The sequence below is a fragment of the Cibotium barometz genome, chromosome 48 (genome assembly GCF_041138505.1).
Source record: "Cibotium barometz isolate CiBa-2024 chromosome 48, ASM4113850v1, whole genome shotgun sequence".
In the NCBI taxonomy this organism is placed as follows: domain Eukaryota; kingdom Viridiplantae; phylum Streptophyta; class Polypodiopsida; order Cyatheales; family Cibotiaceae; genus Cibotium; species Cibotium barometz.
This window is the reverse complement of record NC_141093.1, coordinates 39,062,818-39,082,707: the sequence shown is the minus strand read 5'-3', so window position 1 is coordinate 39,082,707 and position 19,890 is coordinate 39,062,818. Positions and strand designations below refer to the sequence as shown.

General features: G+C 41.2%; 1 protein-coding gene across 1 annotated transcript; it reads right to left on the bottom strand.

Annotated features, from left to right (window-relative positions):
* Positions 1-17,078: 17,078 nt before the first annotated feature.
* LOC147611164 (uncharacterized) lies at positions 17,079-19,104 on the bottom strand. The gene is made up of 2 exons (XM_086785238.1): positions 17,554-19,104; positions 17,079-17,407 (listed from the first exon to the last, which is right to left on the bottom strand). Exons 1-2 carry the CDS (start codon positions 19,057-19,059, stop codon positions 17,291-17,293), a joined length of 1,623 nt encoding a protein of 540 aa, XP_086641364.1. The 5' UTR covers positions 19,060-19,104; the 3' UTR covers positions 17,079-17,290.
* Positions 19,105-19,890: the final 786 nt, after the last annotated feature.

Below are 19,890 nucleotides of genomic sequence, written 5' to 3'. Positions count from 1 at the left end.
CTTAGAATAGCAGCAACGTTCAACAATTCAGATATCAAAGGTCCCCCGCTGTTTATCAGTTTAAGTACTACATGCAGCAGGTACTAGTCTCAAAGATTACCTTACCTAATCAGCATAGAGGAAAAGCTAGAAATTAAATGTAACAGGAAAGCATCAGACTTCATCAAACATAAATTGGAAACAATCAAGGAAAAAATCAGGTTAGTCATGACCAAAGACAGAACTCTGATTGACATAATCTGCAGGCAACAAAGCTGATCTTCATACAGTTAACAGACATCAACAGGTTCTCTACAAACCCAAAATCGGAACCAACGGATGAATGATTCAGGACTCATTCAATACACAGTACAAATGATAACCAGTCTCCTGCAAGCCGACAGAAACAAGGAAGGACAAGTCCCGGAAAGTGACCTGCAAGACCAACTTGGCAGTACCAGCCCTAGCATCATCCTCAAGGCCCACCACATCAAGAAGGGCAGATACCCGCGAAGGCCCCTTTGCCACCTGCAAGAATGGTGGAACACATCAGAACAGAGCAGCCGAGTTTCAAGCCAATCATCTCTGCAGCGGGGAGTAGCTGGCACCGTCACCCTCTGCAGGCAATACAAGGCCCATCAACACAGATGACGAGTGAGATAAAAACAAGGGGCCTCAAAAGCCAAAATCAAGGACCTCAAGATGATGCATGGCATCAAACCTGAAGAAGCAGCAAGTAACCAGACCTGATTCGTGCCCTCACAAAAGAGAACACCTTAAGAGATTACCAAGGTCGGAGGAAGGAGGAGTCCACCCTCTCTGAATCGCAACCAAAAGATTGTCAGACAGGTCGAGCCCCTCTTCCGATTCCCAGAATCTGCAGACGGCTCACGTGAAGTGGATCTTGCAGAACAGCTTGGCGACGACGGCAGTGAATCTGCAAACCAGGCTAAAGCACCGCATCCTCCCACAGTTCGGAGTAGAGTGGGCGGAGCCAGCTCAGCCCGTGATGGAAGAGGCTAAGGAGGAAGATGTAGTGCCCATGCTAACCCCACCCGTCGACCAGACTGTTGGAGCCGGCGTCGGGGCAAGGATTGAGCATCAAGAGGAAGGAGGAATAGCGAGAGAAAGCCACTGATGAAAGCTCAGGCTCGGCTCGCCATGCAAAGAGCCCACCCCCCTCACACGCGGCGCACATGCCTTCACGTGCGCCGCGCTTGCCAATTGGCCTTGAATCCTAGGATTCTTTTTGGAATGTCCCTCAAGCGAGTCCACGTGTCAGCCATGCGAATATGGCCCTTGTAAATCCGCCCCTCCCTTTTTCTTAATATAACAGCCCTTTTTTGAAAAAAAAAAGACTACAACATTATGTCAAATTAGGTTCGGTACAAGGTGCAAACATAATGTTGTTGAGCAAGAAGTCACTTGGGGGCACCTTGGTTTTGAGCAATTTGTTGGCACCAAAACATGTTAGGATGATGAGTCGAGGGTACTGATCCCACCATCGCTCTGGTAATCCACCGACGTAGAACCTTGGTCAGGTTGTATTTCGCTGCACCAGCCTGTGGCGAACAAGTGCATACATTAATAAGCTCGTGAATTAATTAAGGATGAGCTATATAATTAAATTTGTAGCAGTCCGGCACATTTCCTTAATTATCAACAGCTCGTTAATTAAGGATGAGCTATATAAGTAATATTATAGTATTCTCAACGACCTGATGTGGATGTGGATGCCTGAGCTCCTTGAAGGCTGCCGCCTCTTCATAGTCAGTCTGTTGCATGGCACTACACAAGCTCTTTGGTCTGTAAAGCATGACTTCGTTGAAGAAACCGACGATCTGGATCTTGACTCTCTTCTTCTAGAGCTTGGTGTGTACGGTGGTTTCCCAAGCGGGTCCAGACTCCTGCGCAAAGCTCTGCAGCTTTTTGGGGTAATCGGGACCGGCGAACTCCTCGCATTACTTGACGTAGGCTTCCACGGACTTGTCCGCCTCCCAGCTCTCCTTCGTTATCTGCATAGACTTGACATACAAGATGGTGCCCAAAATCAAGAAGGAATAGGACATGAGGAGAACGGGGTAACTTTCAGCTGGGAAAAGCCAGCTGCGGCCATAATCCCAAGGATGGCAGGAGTGGCAGCTCCTACGGTGAGCACGGACGCCGCTAAAGACACTACCAGCCCCGGACTGGTAGCCAAGTTGTGGAAAAGGTTACGCAGTAGGCAATGTCCTCCCTCCTCGATATAAAACGTCTTGAACAGTGCCTTCTCCAGGTTGGCGGGCACACTTCATATCTCGCACAAGCATGTCAACACCTTCATGAACATGTAGGCCAGCTTAAGCTGCTGTGCGAACGGCAGTGCACCAACCGCGCACGTGCTGTGCCGTTCGCACATACTGCGCGCACGTGCGTGGTGAACACCTCTGCCTTCTTGTAGCGAATGATCAATTTGGCCGACGCCTATCTGGACCCATGACATCCACGCCGTTGCTAACGTGAAAGATAAAGATTTAAAGCATCCTTTGGGGAATAATTAGTGCACCACCATTCATAAAATGATCAAGACAACCACCATTCATAAAATGATCAAGACAGGAAAGTACTACCCATCTTCTAATTGGATAACTACATATCAAGGAAAAGGAATGGGGCTTCAAAAAGTTGATGCTTTATGGAGGACAATGGTATATCCATCAAACACAACAATGAAAGATATCTTTGACATTTTTATTAATAAATAGAATTTTGATGCTTCACATCCAGGATTAGATTGGTTCAAGAATAGATGGAAAAGAAATGAGAATGAAGTTGACGATTTGAGGTATGCCTTTAATGACTGTGAAATAGTAGAGAATTTATATAAGCCAAATAAGAAAAAATTCAAATAATGGATGAAGAGAAAACACATAGACCAGGTAAAGAAATAGAAAAAGAGAAAGACATTCCTATTAAGGTGATGATAGTGACAAATTATGAGGAAAACATCCACAAGCTAGAATATAATCCTTTATGCCAAAAAAGAAAAAATGGTATTGTAATCACATCAAAGATTAATAAATGACATTTCTAATATGTTTCAACCAAATGTGAATCCATAGGAATTTTTGTCATTAAAAATAAAAAATATCTATGGTTTTATTTTGGTTGTCCTCTTTTTTAAAGTTGAGTTAATAATTGTTTCTTGTAGTTGTCTATTACTGTATAGGCTCTAATGTCTCTACGACCACAAAAAATTCTTATCTCCCCAATTATTACAACTATGAGAAATCTACCTCCATCACTACAAGACAATGCTGCCATACACGCGTTTTGTACACGCGATAAATTACGAACGCGTGTATGGTCGCGCTTGTATTTGAATAGAATCGGGCGCGTGTATTTTAGCATTTAAGTTCGCGTGTATGTTTGCATTTATCAACGCGTGTGTAAACGCGTTTATATACACGTAGTAATACACGCATCTATACACGATAATATTCACGGGGTAATACTCGCTATTATACACGGATAAATACACGCTACTATACACGGATTAATACACGCATGGCAGAGAAAAACTGAAAAAAAACTGAATTTCTTTACAAAATTAAAAACTATTTTCCTTAAACCATCTCATAGTACATTACAGTATACATCATAACACAATCCCACTACATGCATTTACACAATAATACACGCATCTATACACGATAATATTCACGGGGTAATACTCGCTATTATACATGGATAAATACACGCTACTATACACGGATTAATACACGCATGGCAGAGAAAAACTGAAAAAAAACTGAATTCCTTTACAAAATTAAAAACTATTTTCCTTAAACCATCTCATAGTAGATTACAGTATACATCATTACACAATCCCACTACATGCATTTACAACAATGAAATATATTCAAAAATAAATCATGCATATGAGATGATAGAAATGTCATCAGTTTAGAACATACAGTGACGGATTGGTTAGGGTTCGATCTTATCTTCAATAAGATTCATCCTTGCCAAACGATCAACATCAATATCCATTTGATCAATTGGTAAGGCTACGATTAAATTTATTCCACTATCGTCAAGGGGTACTCCATTGATAATGGTATCGATGTCTTGATCATCCTCATCAACATCACCATCATCCTCAATGGTAGCGTCATTCTCATGATCATGAGAAATGGCATGCTCATCCTCATTATCATGATCATCTCTTATTTCTTGATCATCGATCACAACATCTTCAATGGCATGTTCGACATCATCTTCATTGCGGCTTGTTACATCCTCCATATGCTCCATATCAGTGAATGTATTATACATTACTTTGGAACGTGGTGCAATAGGGATGACGTACCACCATTTGATGTCATGCACCATTGGTAGATAGATAACCTACTCAAATACACACAGTACAGTAATTAATTAGCATATCAAAAGTCAAGGGGTACGCGAGCTTAGATATATATGTACATGAAACACATTAGTAAAAAAATGCATACCTGCTCACATTGTTGTGGCAATACGAGCCTATCTTTCTTTGTTTGCCAGAACTTTGTAGAGTCAATAGTTACATATCCACTTGCATGGCGTTTTATCGTTGCATCAGGCCCTTTTTCCACCACGTTCATTTGCCATTTGACATCCAAAACATACACAAAGAAGCGACGAAAGTCAAGCCTAAATATGTCTTGGATTATGCCACAATAATCATCCATTTTTCCATTAGCTCCCTCAAAGCTACTAATGACACCGGAATCTTGTGTATTTCTCTTTTCATCAATTCTTTGTGTTCGAAAATGCTTGCCTTCACACCATATAGCATTGAACATAGTGCACTGGACCAAAATAGAAACAATATTTGTGTAAGCAATGTGAATAAATATTAAAAGCAAATCACTTACAACTAATGCAAAACATTAGTTCTATGTACTTTGACATGCATCCTCGTGCATACTCCCATTCTTCCGCCGTGATATGTACCCCCTCGTCGCTCTCTGCTCTCTCCATTTCCTCATGCAACCAATCAACATGGATATCATTCGGAAGTGTTGCTAGATGCTTAGGGTACGCCTTCTGAGAGCCATGTTGCCTCCGAAAGAGAGCTCTTTCTGCTTGCCTTTTTGTCTTTGCATCCTCATATCTTGTAACCCATCTGCTCATCACATCACTATTAAGGATACAAGTGAAATTGAGATCATCAATCAATGTTCTGTCAATTACTTTACTCTGTCCTTTTCCTTGAGGCACAATAGAGGTCATCCTCAAGTCCTCTTCATTGCTCCATAGTCGTGGCAAAGAGCTGTCCACCTGACCAAGAAATTCTGAAATATATACAAGAGACTCTTGTATCAACCAACCCTCGGCCATGCTTCCTTCAGGCCTTGCACTTTGCCTCACAAAGTCTTTTAAGGTCTTCATGAAGCGCTCTAGGAAGAACATCCAGCGTGCATGCACAGTACCACATAAAGCAATTTCGTCCACTAAATGCACAATGAGATGTAGTTGACTTGTGAGAATGGTTCGCGGAAAAGTCTCCTCTACCAAACAAACCACCTCCACTGCCATAACACGCGCATCATCCAACGTGGCTGGATCAATTGCTTTGGAACTAACATATCTGAAAAATAAATAAATATTACGTTATACCTCATGCACGTTCATTTTGCAAGGTATAATGAAGGGTGATCTGAGCATGGGTTTTACATACCTCACAAGCTCGCCCATCTTATAAATACATTTTTTCAAACTCTTATTTGCACAATGATCGATGCTAGTAGGTAGTATGAACTGCGCACATAAGAGCACATTTATGGTTTATGGCATTATAAAATTTAATTTCAACGTACGTACAAGACTTAGAAAACACTTACTTGAAGCATCTTGTGCCAATCGTGGGACTTCAACCCATATAGTTGCTCAACGCCTCTTTTCTTAGTGGTTGTAAAGGCTCCCTTCAATGATCTCATGCATCCAGTGGGAGTACGCAAAGTGGTGATGGCCTCCTTTACCTGCTTCTCCTCTTTCTTTGATATAATCCATGGTGCAGGCGGAAGACGAACGTGCCCACCCACCTCTCGTGTGGCCAAGCTTGACGCATACGTCCTGCGACCCGCAAGTCCTCACGTACGCTAACATTGTCTCGTTTACCAGTAATATGTTCCCAAATACCAGATCCCACATTCTTGAAGATGTGCATGGGATCAAGAAGATGGTTGATCTTAAGATGGGTCCAATATGGCAGCCGGAAAAAAATGGAGTACCTGCACAAGGGATTGCTTTATGTGACCTTTAATCCAATTAGAGACTACACAAAACAAGATTGAAAAAACATCACTATACCTGTTCATGCCATCTGGAGGAAGAATAGTTGTAGACTCCCAAATACGCTTCTAATCTTTTGCACGAAGTGTTTGTAGAGGAATGTTACTCTTACTAGCAACATATTTAGGATGATCTGAGGGGAGAAATCGATGATGATTATCGAATATAATCTTACACAAACCATCAGCATACTCATGTACTAACGAAGGGCCACAAACAGGACATGCATGTTTACCCGATGTTTTCAAACCTGTTAAAATATAAATAAAAGTTAGAATAATAAAGTCAAACCGTCTAATTAATATATATAGCCAATAGTAACAGAGTAGGGAGGTAATTAGAATTCTTACCAGAACAATCGCTGTATCCTGGAAAGCCATGCATTGTCCACATCAACACTGCTTTTAAGTCGAAGTGTCGAGAGGAGGGAGGCCTACTAATGTCCACCACCGCAACACCTCTCCATAGTTCCTCCAACTCATCAATCAGTGGTTCAAGATAAACATCCATATGCTTGACTTTATGTTTCCCTGGAATTAGAAGGGATAACATAAGCTGTCCCTTCTTGATCGCCATTGATGGTGGAAGGTTGTAATTCACCAACACAACTGGCCACACGCTGTATGCGGTGCTTTTGAAACCAAATGGATTCACTCCATCCATACCCAGGCCAAGTCTCAAGTTTCTGGGCTCTGTTTTAAAGCTGGGCCACTCATCTTCAATATGCTTCCAAGCAGGAGTGTCTGCGGGAATTCTCCACATGCCATCATCCGATCGATGTGAGGAATGCCATGACATGAGCTCTGCTATGGATTTGCACTTGAACATGTGTTTGATGCGAGGAATTATAGGAAAGTGTTGCAAAACTTTACGAGGTATATCAAAACTCTTCATATCTGTTCTGTACCTTGCTTCACCGCAAGTGGGACAATGTAGAGCCTCCTTATGCGTCCCACGAAAGAGAATGCAATCATTGACGCATGCATGTATTTTATCATAATCCAGTCCTCCAAGAGATGTCACATAGCGCCTCGCTATGTCTCTTGAGGTGGGTAGTCTATTTTCCTTTGGAAGCATGTTTGATAATAGCCTGCATCCAATATCATCAATTATAATTAGTCTTAAATCCTAAACCTTAAACCACTAATTCAAATTTGTAAGTTAGAATGCTTACTTCAACAATGCGTCAAGACTTGCATTGCTCCATCCATAAACTGTTTGTATATTAAGTAGTTCAAGTGAAGCACGTAAAACTGAGAATGTGCACCCTTCAAACACCGGTGTCGATGAAGCCTTATAAAGATGCTCTTGTTCCATATCATCGTCGTCCATGCCTTTGGGATTATCCTTAAAAAGATTCCGCACCATATCATCAAGCACCTCCTCTTCCACAACTTCGTGGGGTGCAGGGCTATTGTCATCCATTTCCCACTCATCTCTGACAATAGATCCCGAAGCTCCAGCATCATCTCGTCGACGCTTTACGTGCTCTCGTCGCGTGTAGGGTACCATGTTAGGGTGTGGTACTGCATCCTGCTTCAATTTATCAAATTATATGTTACAACTCTATTAATTTAATTTGGATACCATGAGTCATTTGAATACCATCAATTTACATCTACTCACCTCTAAACCTGTTTGATTCCATTCTCCATACATGGAGATGTGATTCAAGGTAATTCGACGTGCTCGTACAATGCATCCTTGACATCGATTACACATACATTTGATCCGTTGTCCCAACCACACATCGCGATTACGATGACCCATTGTCTCATCTTCCCCAGAACTGCTTGAAGAGGTTGATGACATCCTGTGTACAAATCAGAAAACACAATATCATTATATGTTTTTAATGAAAGTACAAAAATCGCGTGTATTGACGCGGCTATTTCCTAAAAATTGCGTGTATTAACGCGGCTATTTCCTAGAAATTGCGTGTATTAACGCGGTTAGTTCCTAGAAATCGCGTGTATTAACGCGGGTAATCTCTGCAAAACGCGTGTATAAACGCAGCTAAAATATCATACACGAGAATATACACGCGTTTATAAACGGAATATAAACGCGACGGTATGTTTAAACTAAAAATAGCCCGCCTTCCCCAAATATAGATTTTGAACTAAGAAATTGACTCTGTATGCGTTTTCGCCTATTTTCGCCTCTTCCAACAACAAGGAGGGAGCAGAGAAAGGAGCACACACACGGGAGAAGGAGGGAGCAGAGAAGGAGCAGAGAAGACTCACTTTTTTAGAGGTGAGTCACTTTGTCCTGTGCCTTGTCTCTTTTGTCAGATTTGTTTATTTTGCTCTTTGCTCTTTGGTTTTGTCCTTTTGCACACGATTGGGTTACTGCATCCTGACAGGGGCGACAATGGTTGGTCCTTTTATAAGGACACTCTGTCTTTGTCGGGGGGTCGGTCTTTTCGAAAAAAAAATTTCGTAGGTCGCGTGTACGCGTGTAAAAGCGCGTGTAACCTGTCTGCAGAGTCTGTTCACGCGCATATACACGCGTTTCTGGACAGGTGTATACACGCATTTTTTGACGGGTGTATACACGCGTTTCTACAAGAGACTGAAGCGTTTCAAATTTCATGATTTGCAGGCAACTGACTTGAATGATGATATTTGTGTGAGTCAAGAGACAGCCCATGATGTACATGAAGATGTTTGTTGCAGGTTCTTTATGGATATTCCAGGTTCTTCATCCGATCCATTTGCGTACAGCAATTGGCTGATGGAGATGCTGAATCATTTTGGGCGCCATCCTGGTCCGGTTGAGCTTACAGAGTATATGTATGCCCATCCCCCTCCTTCCATGCCTGGTGTCTATACCCGTGTCGAGTATCCAGGGCACTCCAGTGCCGTCTATCCCACCGAGTCCGACGAGACGGCATGCAGCTTCTCCTCTTCCACGTCCACCGAGGAGACATACCTCGTCCCAGACACACTCACGTACACCCTCACAGCCACCATCACGTGCTCCCTCAGAGCCACCGTCACGTCAGGGCTCACAGCCACCGTCACGTAGACAATCCCCCAGTCGTGACTCCACCCGCAGCAGTAGGAAGAGTGGGAGTGGAGGATGCGGCGGGTGCTTTGGTGGGGGAGGTGGGGGAGGTAGTAGGGCACGCGGTGAGAGAGGAGATAGAGGGAGAAGAGTTAGAGGAGACAGTTCGGAAGAGGAGGAGATGAGAGAGATGGAGAGAGTGGTCTGCTATGATGTGACGGATAGGGGCGGGATAGTGATGGATGCGAGGGAGAGGGAGGTAATGGAGTACATGCGTGGGGTAGTATCAAACTCATATAGAAATTGTTTTATTAAATTTAAAGATCAAAATAGCCGATTAGTTGGGGAGGTGATAGAGGCTGTACATAGTCGGTACCCCAATCCCCCACATGCTACATTCTCGGATGTATGGGGAAGGACGCGAATAAGGGAGATCTTAAGTAATAAAAGATCTCACCTTAAAAAACTCGCGTACGATGACCGGCTAAATGTAGCTGCGGGTGGCTATCCTGCCGAGAAACCTGCCACTGCGCACAAACGCGAGTGGAAGGAGGCAAAGAAACGAGCAGAGGGTGGCGTGAAGAGCAGGCAGCATGTGGAGGCACGACGGATCGAGATGGAGACCATTGGATCTTCGCATTTCGGATCTGGGGGCGTCGAGTCATGGGAGGCAGAGTTCGTAAGTATCTTGCCACTTTATTTGATTGTTTACTTAATTCATTGATTCTATGATTGTTTTAATCTTACAAATTGTGTTGATTATGATACAGCGACGGGTTACGGGGAGGAAGCCCACAACCCACGATACTGCGTATGCTCGTCGGCATAGCAGACGTGACACGTGGGCCATCTTCAGAGCTGAGGGACGTATTACGGACGCGGAGTTTGAGATGGCCATGAGACCATACGGTCGACAGGTACTTGAAAATTCTAAACGAATGATTTTGGTTTATTAAATTACATATATATACACTTATATACTATATATTACTTGAACAGGCACAAGCTGCTGATGATCCACCCGCCGCCACTGCAGAGGGTGGACGTGAGTACTACTCATCGGACATTCCGACCGATGTGAGCTCATCTGAGCATGGAGGGAGCAACGAGTCATCATCTGGGTGACTGGGTCTGAGTAGTACTCAGACTTATAGTATCACATTCCATATTGAGGATGTGGTTGTATATATTTTTTTGTAAACTGAAGCCATGGGCTACTTCGAGATATGAACTCCCTTGTATATATTTTGGAGGGAGCACCGAGTCATCATCTGGGTCTGAGTAGTACTCAGACTTATAGTATCACATTCCATATTGAGGATGTGGTTGTATATATTTTTTTGTAAACTGAAGCCATGGGCTACTTCGAGATATGAACTCCCTTGTATATATGTGTGAAATTTTGATAGTAATATTGAATCGTAAATCGATAGTATTACATTCATGTCTGTCTTGAATCGTGTATTGACAATGTATACATGCATGTCGTTCTTGTCTTAATTTTCCTCGTGCATATGTTCTTCGTGGATGGTCTAATGCACAAAAAAAAAAATCCAGAAGAGAGTGTTATTGGGTGTTGGAATGCTGGAACAGTATTCAGGCACCAAATAGCACTCTCTGGATTTTTTTTTGTTCTCTGTTCGGATGTATGAACGCGTTAAAACTGCTAAATATCGCGTGTATATACACGGATACTCTGTAATATATGCGTGTATAAACGCGTATACAAGCACGTCTAAATAAAAAAATGCGTGTATAGACGCATGTTTTAACGCGTCTGACTACATCTGAAATGAATAGAACGCGTGTATACACCCGTGTATAAGCGCGTCGGAGCTGTCCTACACACGCGCTTTTACACGCATGTCTTTGGCCGCGATGATACACGCGCTGATACACGGGCCCGCTACTTTTTTTTGCAAGTCATTTTTAGCGGCTAGGAGCGCGGGTATGAGCCCGATCCCTTGTAGTGCATAGATATTTTTCAAAAATCACGATGAAATTTTCTATGGATTGAAAATTGTTGTACTTGTATAGCATGAGCTGCATGTCCCTAGCTTCAACCAAAGGCTTATCCTCTTGCCATGCACCCTCATCTCACCTTGTCGTGCCCCCTCAGCCAGGCTCTGCTGCCCTTCACGCTCCTTTCTCTGCCTACAGTCAACCTACAATCCACTACCTCCTCTCTCAACACCTTGCATGCACCCGTTTCATCTCTCTCCATCATAAGGTCTAGTATGCACATCGATGGTAACAAGGTATGACCAGTGCACCCTATCCATCACATTGGCTGGGGAGCCCAGACAAAGGGAGATGGGCACTAGCTAGCATGGTATACCCCCGAGATAGAGAGGGGAGAGAGGAGTACAAGCAAACCCAACATGCACTATAGACAAGAATGCCTCCTACTTGGCAAAGAGTCTGAGAAATTGAGACTTTGCGAGCTTGCCCAAGCCCAAGCGCAGCAACAAGGTCCAGTTTTGGCGGGGACAGAGCGAGATCCTTTCTAAATACTGAGCCTTGTGATTCATCGAAATCGGTCAAAATTTTGAAGGGAATCACATGAGAACGTGATAAAAGCTAGACATAAAGGAGTTTGAAATATTCCATGCATTTTTTCTACATTATGGAGAATTGACTGAGAAGTTAGAAACTTTCAAAAGTGACCAATCTTATGGTTGGGAAGAACTAGACACATAGGATATGAACTTTGAGTTCACGATGATGTTTTAGCCATGTAATTGTTTCTTTTACATGGAAATTGGAACTTTCTTGCATAGCACGTCTTCTTTGGAGACCTTAAGAAATGGGAATGCAAAACAACAGGCTATATTCCATGCACATTATCGAACATTTGTATGACTTCTTTAATTAATTTATGCAAATACAAAGTATATGGGTTTTACACTCGTACCTTACTTCAAAACATTGTTGAAAAGGAGAAGGGTTAGTAATGTCAAAGAGAAAGGGAGCATCCTTTTTGAATTCTTTTCATAAGCTGAGTGAAATCAAAAACCCATATAGAACATGTGTAAGCATGTAACTATTTTTGTAAGTACACATCTTTGGATTCTAAAGTCAAAACCTCCCTCTATAGATCTACCTAAATAAATTACATGAAAAAAATATATGTTTAATCCTCTCTTACATGTATATGGCATGTAAGTCATGTAACCCCTTCGTGCACTTAGGTGCTACGTTAGGTATGTAGAAAGTGACCCCCTTCCATGCACGCACAGAGAGGACTAAGTTAAATTCATTTTCAAAATAGGTTTATTCAACAAATGTCTAAAATCATTCATGAAGTGGCTTTCTTTTTTTGTTTAAATGACTTCCATAACTTTCCACAAGTCTACTAAGAGTTGTGTGTCAATGCATACTTCCTATGCTTTTCCTAACTTGTACATGAGTCATGTAAGTCATTACTTACATACTACGTAACTCATTTTAATACAAAAGTCATTCCACCCTAGTACCTTTCTTCAAAAAGACTTTAGAAAGGGAGTGTATTTATCATTATTTTCTTATGCAAAAATAGGACTATGTGGTATCACTACTACGGAGGACACCCCATCATGTCTTTGTGGCCTTCCTCTACTGGTTATTCTAAAATTAGTAGAGAGAAATAGAGCAACTAGAACAAGGGGATTATATCCAAAGTGAACTGTGAGGCACATGATCATGTATCTATATCCCTGGTGCGTGTGGTACCTTTATTTTCACTCGGTTTAAAAGGGGCTTATTTTCTAACTTTCCACACATTCATGTGGTTCCTTTATTTCCACGTGGTTTAAAGGGTGTATCTCATGCAAGGCTATCACTATTTTTGTGGGCTATAGCCTTTGACTATTTTTTAGTAATTTTTTACTCTTTGCCATAAGTATTATAATTGCTCTTTGTAGGTTTGAATTTGCGAGCCTCATAGGGTAAGGGATGCATGTCTTGCATCCAATCCGATAACCACTGGAATCATTTTCCGAAGATTCGTGTGGTTCCTTTATTTCCACATGGTTTAAAGGGTGTATCTTGTACAGGGTTATTACTATTTTTTGGTGGGCTATAGCCTATCACTATTTTTTGGTGGGCTATAGCCTATCACTATTTTTGGTGGGCTCTAGCCCATGACTATTATTGAGTATTTTTCTCCTCTTTGTCATAAGTATTATAATTGCTCTTTGCAAGTTTTTACTTGTGACCCTCATAGGGTAAGGATGAGTCGTGTGATGTACTCGGGGGGTCCACTATATGGAAGCCCCTCCTACGAGTGCGTTCAAGCGGTATTTAAAAATTTCCTTATCTGTGAATTTTGAGCTAATAAAACTACCCCTTTTTCTTTATAAACTTACGGTTTTTTTTCCAAAGTACAATTAAAATACCCCACTTGTAATTGTATTTCTGTAAATTTACCCAATATTTTGGATTAAAAAAACCCCACCTAATGATCGCACGTGGTAGACTTACATATTTTGAGGTGCACCCCCCGAGGTGATGTATAACAATTTAAGCAAAATTCTTGACGAATTTCAAATAGTAGCTACATAAAGATGTGTACATTTAAACGGAATCAACAATTTAATTTTAAGACATAAAACATGCTCATTCTGAAATCAACACTTTAAAGGAATTTCAAGGCTTGTGATTCTTTAGAACCAGTCAAAATTTTGAAGAGAATCACATGAGAAAATGACAAGGGGTAGACACAAAGGAGTTCAAACTTGAAACCAATTGTAACTCTATGGTGAATTGATTGAGAAGATATTAAATAATGTCAAAAGCACCTAGATCTTCTGGTTGTAAAACAATGATATGAACTTTTAATTCAAAGGAAGTCTGAGCCTTGTGATTCTTTAGAACCGGTAAATTTTTTGAAGAGAATCACATGACAACATAACAACAGGTAGACACAGAAAATTAAAATATGCAAGATGGGTGCCTGAGAAATATTTTCGTGCTTTCCTTGAGATCCTTCATTCTTTCAACAATTGAGGGCCATTGCAAACTCAAGCAAGACGGAATGTTATGGGAATATATTTTAAGCCCTCTTAAAAATATTATTCTACCCTATTAAATAACTCGGGGACGCTTGGATTATATTCGCGTCAAGCTACATTATATTAATATCACGGGTGATGCTATTATAAATATTAATACATGTGGTGGATATTGACGTATGTTTGGGATCTCCAATGTTTGTCTCAGTTGGTTTATATAGACGGGTGATTCCTCGGTTACTTATGCCTAGCAAACATGTGTGTGAACATTGTTTGTATACTTATGAAATATTTTTTCACCAATTTATTGTTGGTTATTTTATAGGTGAAGAGAATACTGAAGATTGAGAAGGAATTGCACAAATTTATTACTTAACACACCATATTTTTTGTAAACAAGCTTTGTATATACATATGCTAGCTTGTGCACAATTTGATTTAATTGGAAAGCCTTAGTTTATCAAGCATAGACTGGATCTTTAATATTTTTATAAATCGTGATATGCTTTAAACCATAGCCTCAATTTAAAGGCACTCTATTTTGAGCATAATAGAGTGCCGTGCAAGAGAAAAGCACCTTTTTGTATTTTTGGAGGCCATGGCTAATTTGGAACAAAGTATCTCGAAAATACTCATGTGTGGGAAGAGGCCACACATGAGGGGGGATGATTGCACCCAATCTTGGAGTCGTGCTTTGTGAGCTAAGTATTTTTATTTGTTTCACTCAATTATTCAATATGTTGATCATGTGGTATTTGATGAGTTATTTGATTTAATCAATTCTTGCAGTGTTTATTTAAAACTCTATTTTCCTAGAAAATTAGATCCGTGACACCCAATGCATACTTACTATGCTTTTTCTAACTTGTAGGCAAGTCATGTAAATACAAACGTTATTCCACCCTAGTATCTTCCTTCAAAGAGACTTTAAAAAAGGATTGTATTTCTCATTATTTCCTTATGCAAAAAGAGAACTCTATGTCATTACTAGTGAGGCCCCTTCATGACTTTAAGGCCTTCTTACTGCCTATTTAATAATTAGAAGGGAGAAATAGAGCCGAGAGAGAGAGAGAGAGAGAGAGAGAGAGAGAGAAGACATTAGATTCTGCAAAGAAAACTACCAGTAAAAAAGAAACTTATGTCATGGGCTTTTAAACCTACAAATGCAATATCAAAGAACTAAAAATGATGATAACATGATCAAAGCTAGGTCACACATAGGATTTTGAACTATTCTACCAATTTTTCTTTGAAAGTACATACTAAATGATAATAGTGCTAGTAACAAACTGTCTTATGTTGCATTGTCCACACTCAGGAATGGGGAAAAAAAAAACAATCAAATTTTTGACCTATGTTGAAATTAATGGTCAAGGTTTTGAACAAACTCCTTATGAAACCATATGCTGTGTATATCTTTGAAGAGAAAAGTAGCTAAGACTAAGGCATCTTTTAATTAGAGTTTTTTGGAGAAATGTTTTCTTCTTCCACTAAAAAGGACATACGAAAAGGCCCAAAACCTTGTGGTTTCAAACTAGACACATGGGGTTCGGAACTTTTGAGGTCCATAATAATTTACATGCATATTCTCATTTTTCTTTTGTGTCGCTTTTATTGCCCCAATTATTTGAACTTATCTAAGGTGAACATTGAAAACCAATGGAAATGAAAACATAATTAAGAAAGAAAAAAGAAAAGAAAAGAAGATACATACATTTGGACGTTCCAAGACTTACTTGACTTCTTCTTGTTGGTAAAGTCATGCAAAAAGAAAAAAGAAAAGAAAAGAAGATACATACATTTGGACGTTCCAAGACTTACTTGACTTCTTCTTGTTGGTAAAGTCATGCAAATGGACAATTATATGTATTCACCGACTGTTTTGGCTGGGAAATAAAGACATATGAACTATTGCCAGCCATGTTGACCTTTAATGCAGAACTTGTCTTCTTGCGGGAGGATGAATCAAGTGGAGTTGCAATGTAAATGTAAGTCGTCAGTCTCTTTGCTGTACAATTTGTCTTGTTTGGAGACTAAATGAAAGATGCTCGGGTGCAAACCAACGAAAATGAAAACGTAATTTAAAAAAAGAAAAGAAAAGAAAAGAAGATACATACATTTGGACGTTCGAAGACTTACTTGACTTCTTCTTGTTGGTAAAGTCATCATGCAAATGGACAATTATATGTATTCACTGACTGTTTTGGCTGGGAAATAAAGACATATGAACTATTGCCAACCATGCAGAACTTGTCTTCTTTGGGGAGGATGAATCAAGTGGAGTTGCAATGTAAATGCAAGTCGTCAGTCTCTTTGCTGTACAATTTGTCTTATTTGGAGACTAAATGAAAGATGCTCGGGTGTGCAAATCAACGGAAATGAAAATGTAATTAAAAAAAAGAAAAGAAAAGAAAAGAAGATACATACATTTGGACGTTCCAAGACTTACTTGACTTCTTCTTGTTGGTAAGGTCATGCAAATGGACAATTATATGTATTCACCTACTGTTTTGGCTGGGAAATAAAGACATATGAACTATTGCACGTTTAATGCAGAACTTGTCTTCTTTTGGGATGAATCAAGTGGAGTTGCAATGTAAATGCAAGTCGTTAGTCTCTTTGCTGTACAATTTGTTTGGAGACTAAATGAAAGATGCTAGGGTGCAGCACCTCTACATGCGTTGCAACTTGCAACAAGTGTGTGTGTGTGTGCGCGTGTGAGAGACTCGTGAGAGTGTCAGAGAGAGATATCCAAAACTTAATGTACGCTACATACATTAGTACACTTGAAAAACCGAAATTCATTAATGAACAATACAGTCGTTAATACACTTGGAAAACATAATCACCATGCGTGCTTGGTCACAATCTTGAATCCACTAAAACAGTATGTCAAAGGTTGGGTACAAGGTGGAAACATAATGTTGTTGAGCAAGAGGTCACTTGGGGGCACCTTGGTTTTGAGCAATTCAGCTTGTGCACCAGAAGACATGTTAGCTGGATGATGAGTCGAGGGTACTGATCCCACCATCGCTCTGGTAATCCACCGACGTAGAAGCTTGGTCAGGTTGTATTTCGCTGCTGCTGTCACCGGTGCCAGCTACACCAGCCTGTGCCGAACAAGTGCATATATAAATAAGCTCGTGATTTTGTAATCGGACCAAAGCAGTCCAGCGGTACATTTCCTTAATTATCAACAGCTCGTGAATTAATTAAGGATCAGCTGTATAATTAAATTTGTAGTATTCTCAACGACCTGATGTGCATGTGGATGCCTGAGCTCCTTCAAGGCTGCCGCCTCTTCATAGTAAGTCTGTTGCATGGCACTCAACAAGCTCTTTGGTCTGTTACGCATGACTTGGTTGAAGAAACCGACGATCTGGAACTTGACTCTCTTCTTCTGGAGCTTGGTGCGTACGGTGGTTTCCCAAGCGGATCGAGACTCCTGCGCAAAGCTCTGCAACTGTTTGGGGTAATCGGAAGCGGCGAACTCCTCGCAGTACTTGACGTAGGCTTCCACGGACTTGTCCGCCTCCCAGCTCTCCTTGGTTATCTGCATAGACTTGACATACAAGATGGCGCCCAAAATCAAGAAGGAGTAGGACATGAGGAGAACGGGGGAAGCTTTCAGCTGGGAAAAGCCAGCTGCGGCCATAACCCCAAGGATGGCAGGAGTGGCAGCTCCTACGGTGAGCACAGACGCCGCTAAAGAGACTACCAGCCCCAGACCGGCAGCCAAGTTGTGGAAAAGGTTCCGCAGCAGGCAATGTCCTCCCTCCTCGATATAAAACGTCTTGAACAGTGCCTTCTCCAGGTTGGCCGGCACACTCCATATCTTGCACAAGCATGTCAACACCTTCATGAACATGTAGGCCAGCTGAAGCTGCTGTGCGAACGGCAGTGCACCTACCGCGCACGTGCTGAACACCTCTGCCTTCTTGTAGCGAACGATCAGTTTGGCCGACGCCCCCAGCTTATGATCCATGTCAACCACCTGGCAAGCTATCCATGTGTACTGGAGCTTCTTACCAATCATGTCTTTCGTTCTCTCAATCACATTCATTAGGCCATCTACATCCTTCTTACCTGTTAATGTATGGCCTTCTAGCTGTACATCGTTTCCGATTTTCACCATCGCCTCCTTCACCTTCTTCCTCTTGTCCACATCCTTGATGCGGCCCAGCAATGTCTCTAAGTTGGACGGGGTCACATTCTTCGTGACCATCTTCTCGCAATCGTTGAAGGTCATGACCAGCAGCAAGCGTATTTCGTAAGTTTCAAGCAGCTCCATGAGATCTCCATCGTCAAGGAACCTTGTGTCTGCAGCACTGAAAACATACCACACCAGATGAATCTTTTGAGAGAATTCTCTGCTCTTCTGATGCTTGTCAAGAAACTTCTTGATGATTTTCAGCCTGTCTGGACCCATGACATCCACGCCGTTGCTGTCGTGAAAGATCAAGGGAAGCTCTGGATTGGGATGAGGCCACTCTACGTTGATGTCCTGCACTCCTGCTCTGCCTTCGCTGATGCTTTGCGGGCCGTTGTCGCCGATAATCAGCCGGATGAGGGTGGTCTTCCCTGAGCCCGATCTCCCCACCACCACTATTCGCACATCCTTGAACACGTCTTTCAACTCGCCCTTCACTTCCTCCACCTTCAAGATGTCTGCATAGGTTGTCTCAAGCCTTGTTGCTGAATCCTGGGGACCCCCTTTCGTGCAGGCGTTGCGATCTTCCTTCGTGGAAGCACTATTGCCCATTTCGGAAATTGGCCGGGGCGGGGGAGCGAAAGCGAGAACGTGGGCGACTAGAGAGCGAGAGAGAGAGAGAGAGCGCAGGGGATTATATGGTGTGGTTCCATATATCCACTCGGTTTAAAAGGGTTACTTTGTCTACGGAAGTCAGGTGAGTAAGAACGACTTTCAAAGCTTATATCTTACTACTGAACTTTAAACGAATCTTTTTACTGAACCTTACATGAATAATCCTTTTGCCCTGAGGAGGAAATTATCAATTTTAGCAGGTATTTTTTTATATTTTCTCAAAAATATAAATAAATTTTTAAATTTTTAAAGATTTTTTTTCCTCTCATAATTGTGAAAAGGTTTTTCCTAAAGTTGAACAAGTTCTAGGCTAACCGAAAGACGTATACATTTAAACGAATTTTATAATTAAATTTTAAGATATAAAATATACTCATTTTGAAATCAATACTTCAAATAAAGATCGAGTCTTATGATTCTTTGGAACTGGTCAAAATTTTGAAAGGAATCACATGAGAACGTGACAAAAGGTAGACACAAAGGACTCTGTAATATTCCATGCATTACCAATTGTAACTCTGTAATATTCCATGCATTACCAATTGTAACTCTATGAACAATTGACTAAGAAGTTAGAAACTGTCATAAGTGCCCAAATCTTATGGTTGTGAACTAGACACATAGGATATGGACTTTTGAGTTCACAATGACGAACCAATTTTAAGATATAAAATATGCTCATTCTGAAATCAATACTTCAAATGAAGACCGAGCCTTAAAATTCTTGAAAAGCAAGCTTTTAATACATATAAATATAGGTGAGTCGTA

Coding starts and splice junctions, on each gene's coding strand:
- LOC147611164 (XM_086785238.1), bottom strand. CDS start 19,059: ATGGGCAATAGTGCTTCCACGAAGGAAGATCGCAACGCCTGCACGAAA. Junction 17,408..17,553: donor GGCATCCACATGCACATCAG/GTCGTTGAGAAT, acceptor TGTTCGGCACAG/GCTGGTGTAGCTGGCACCGG.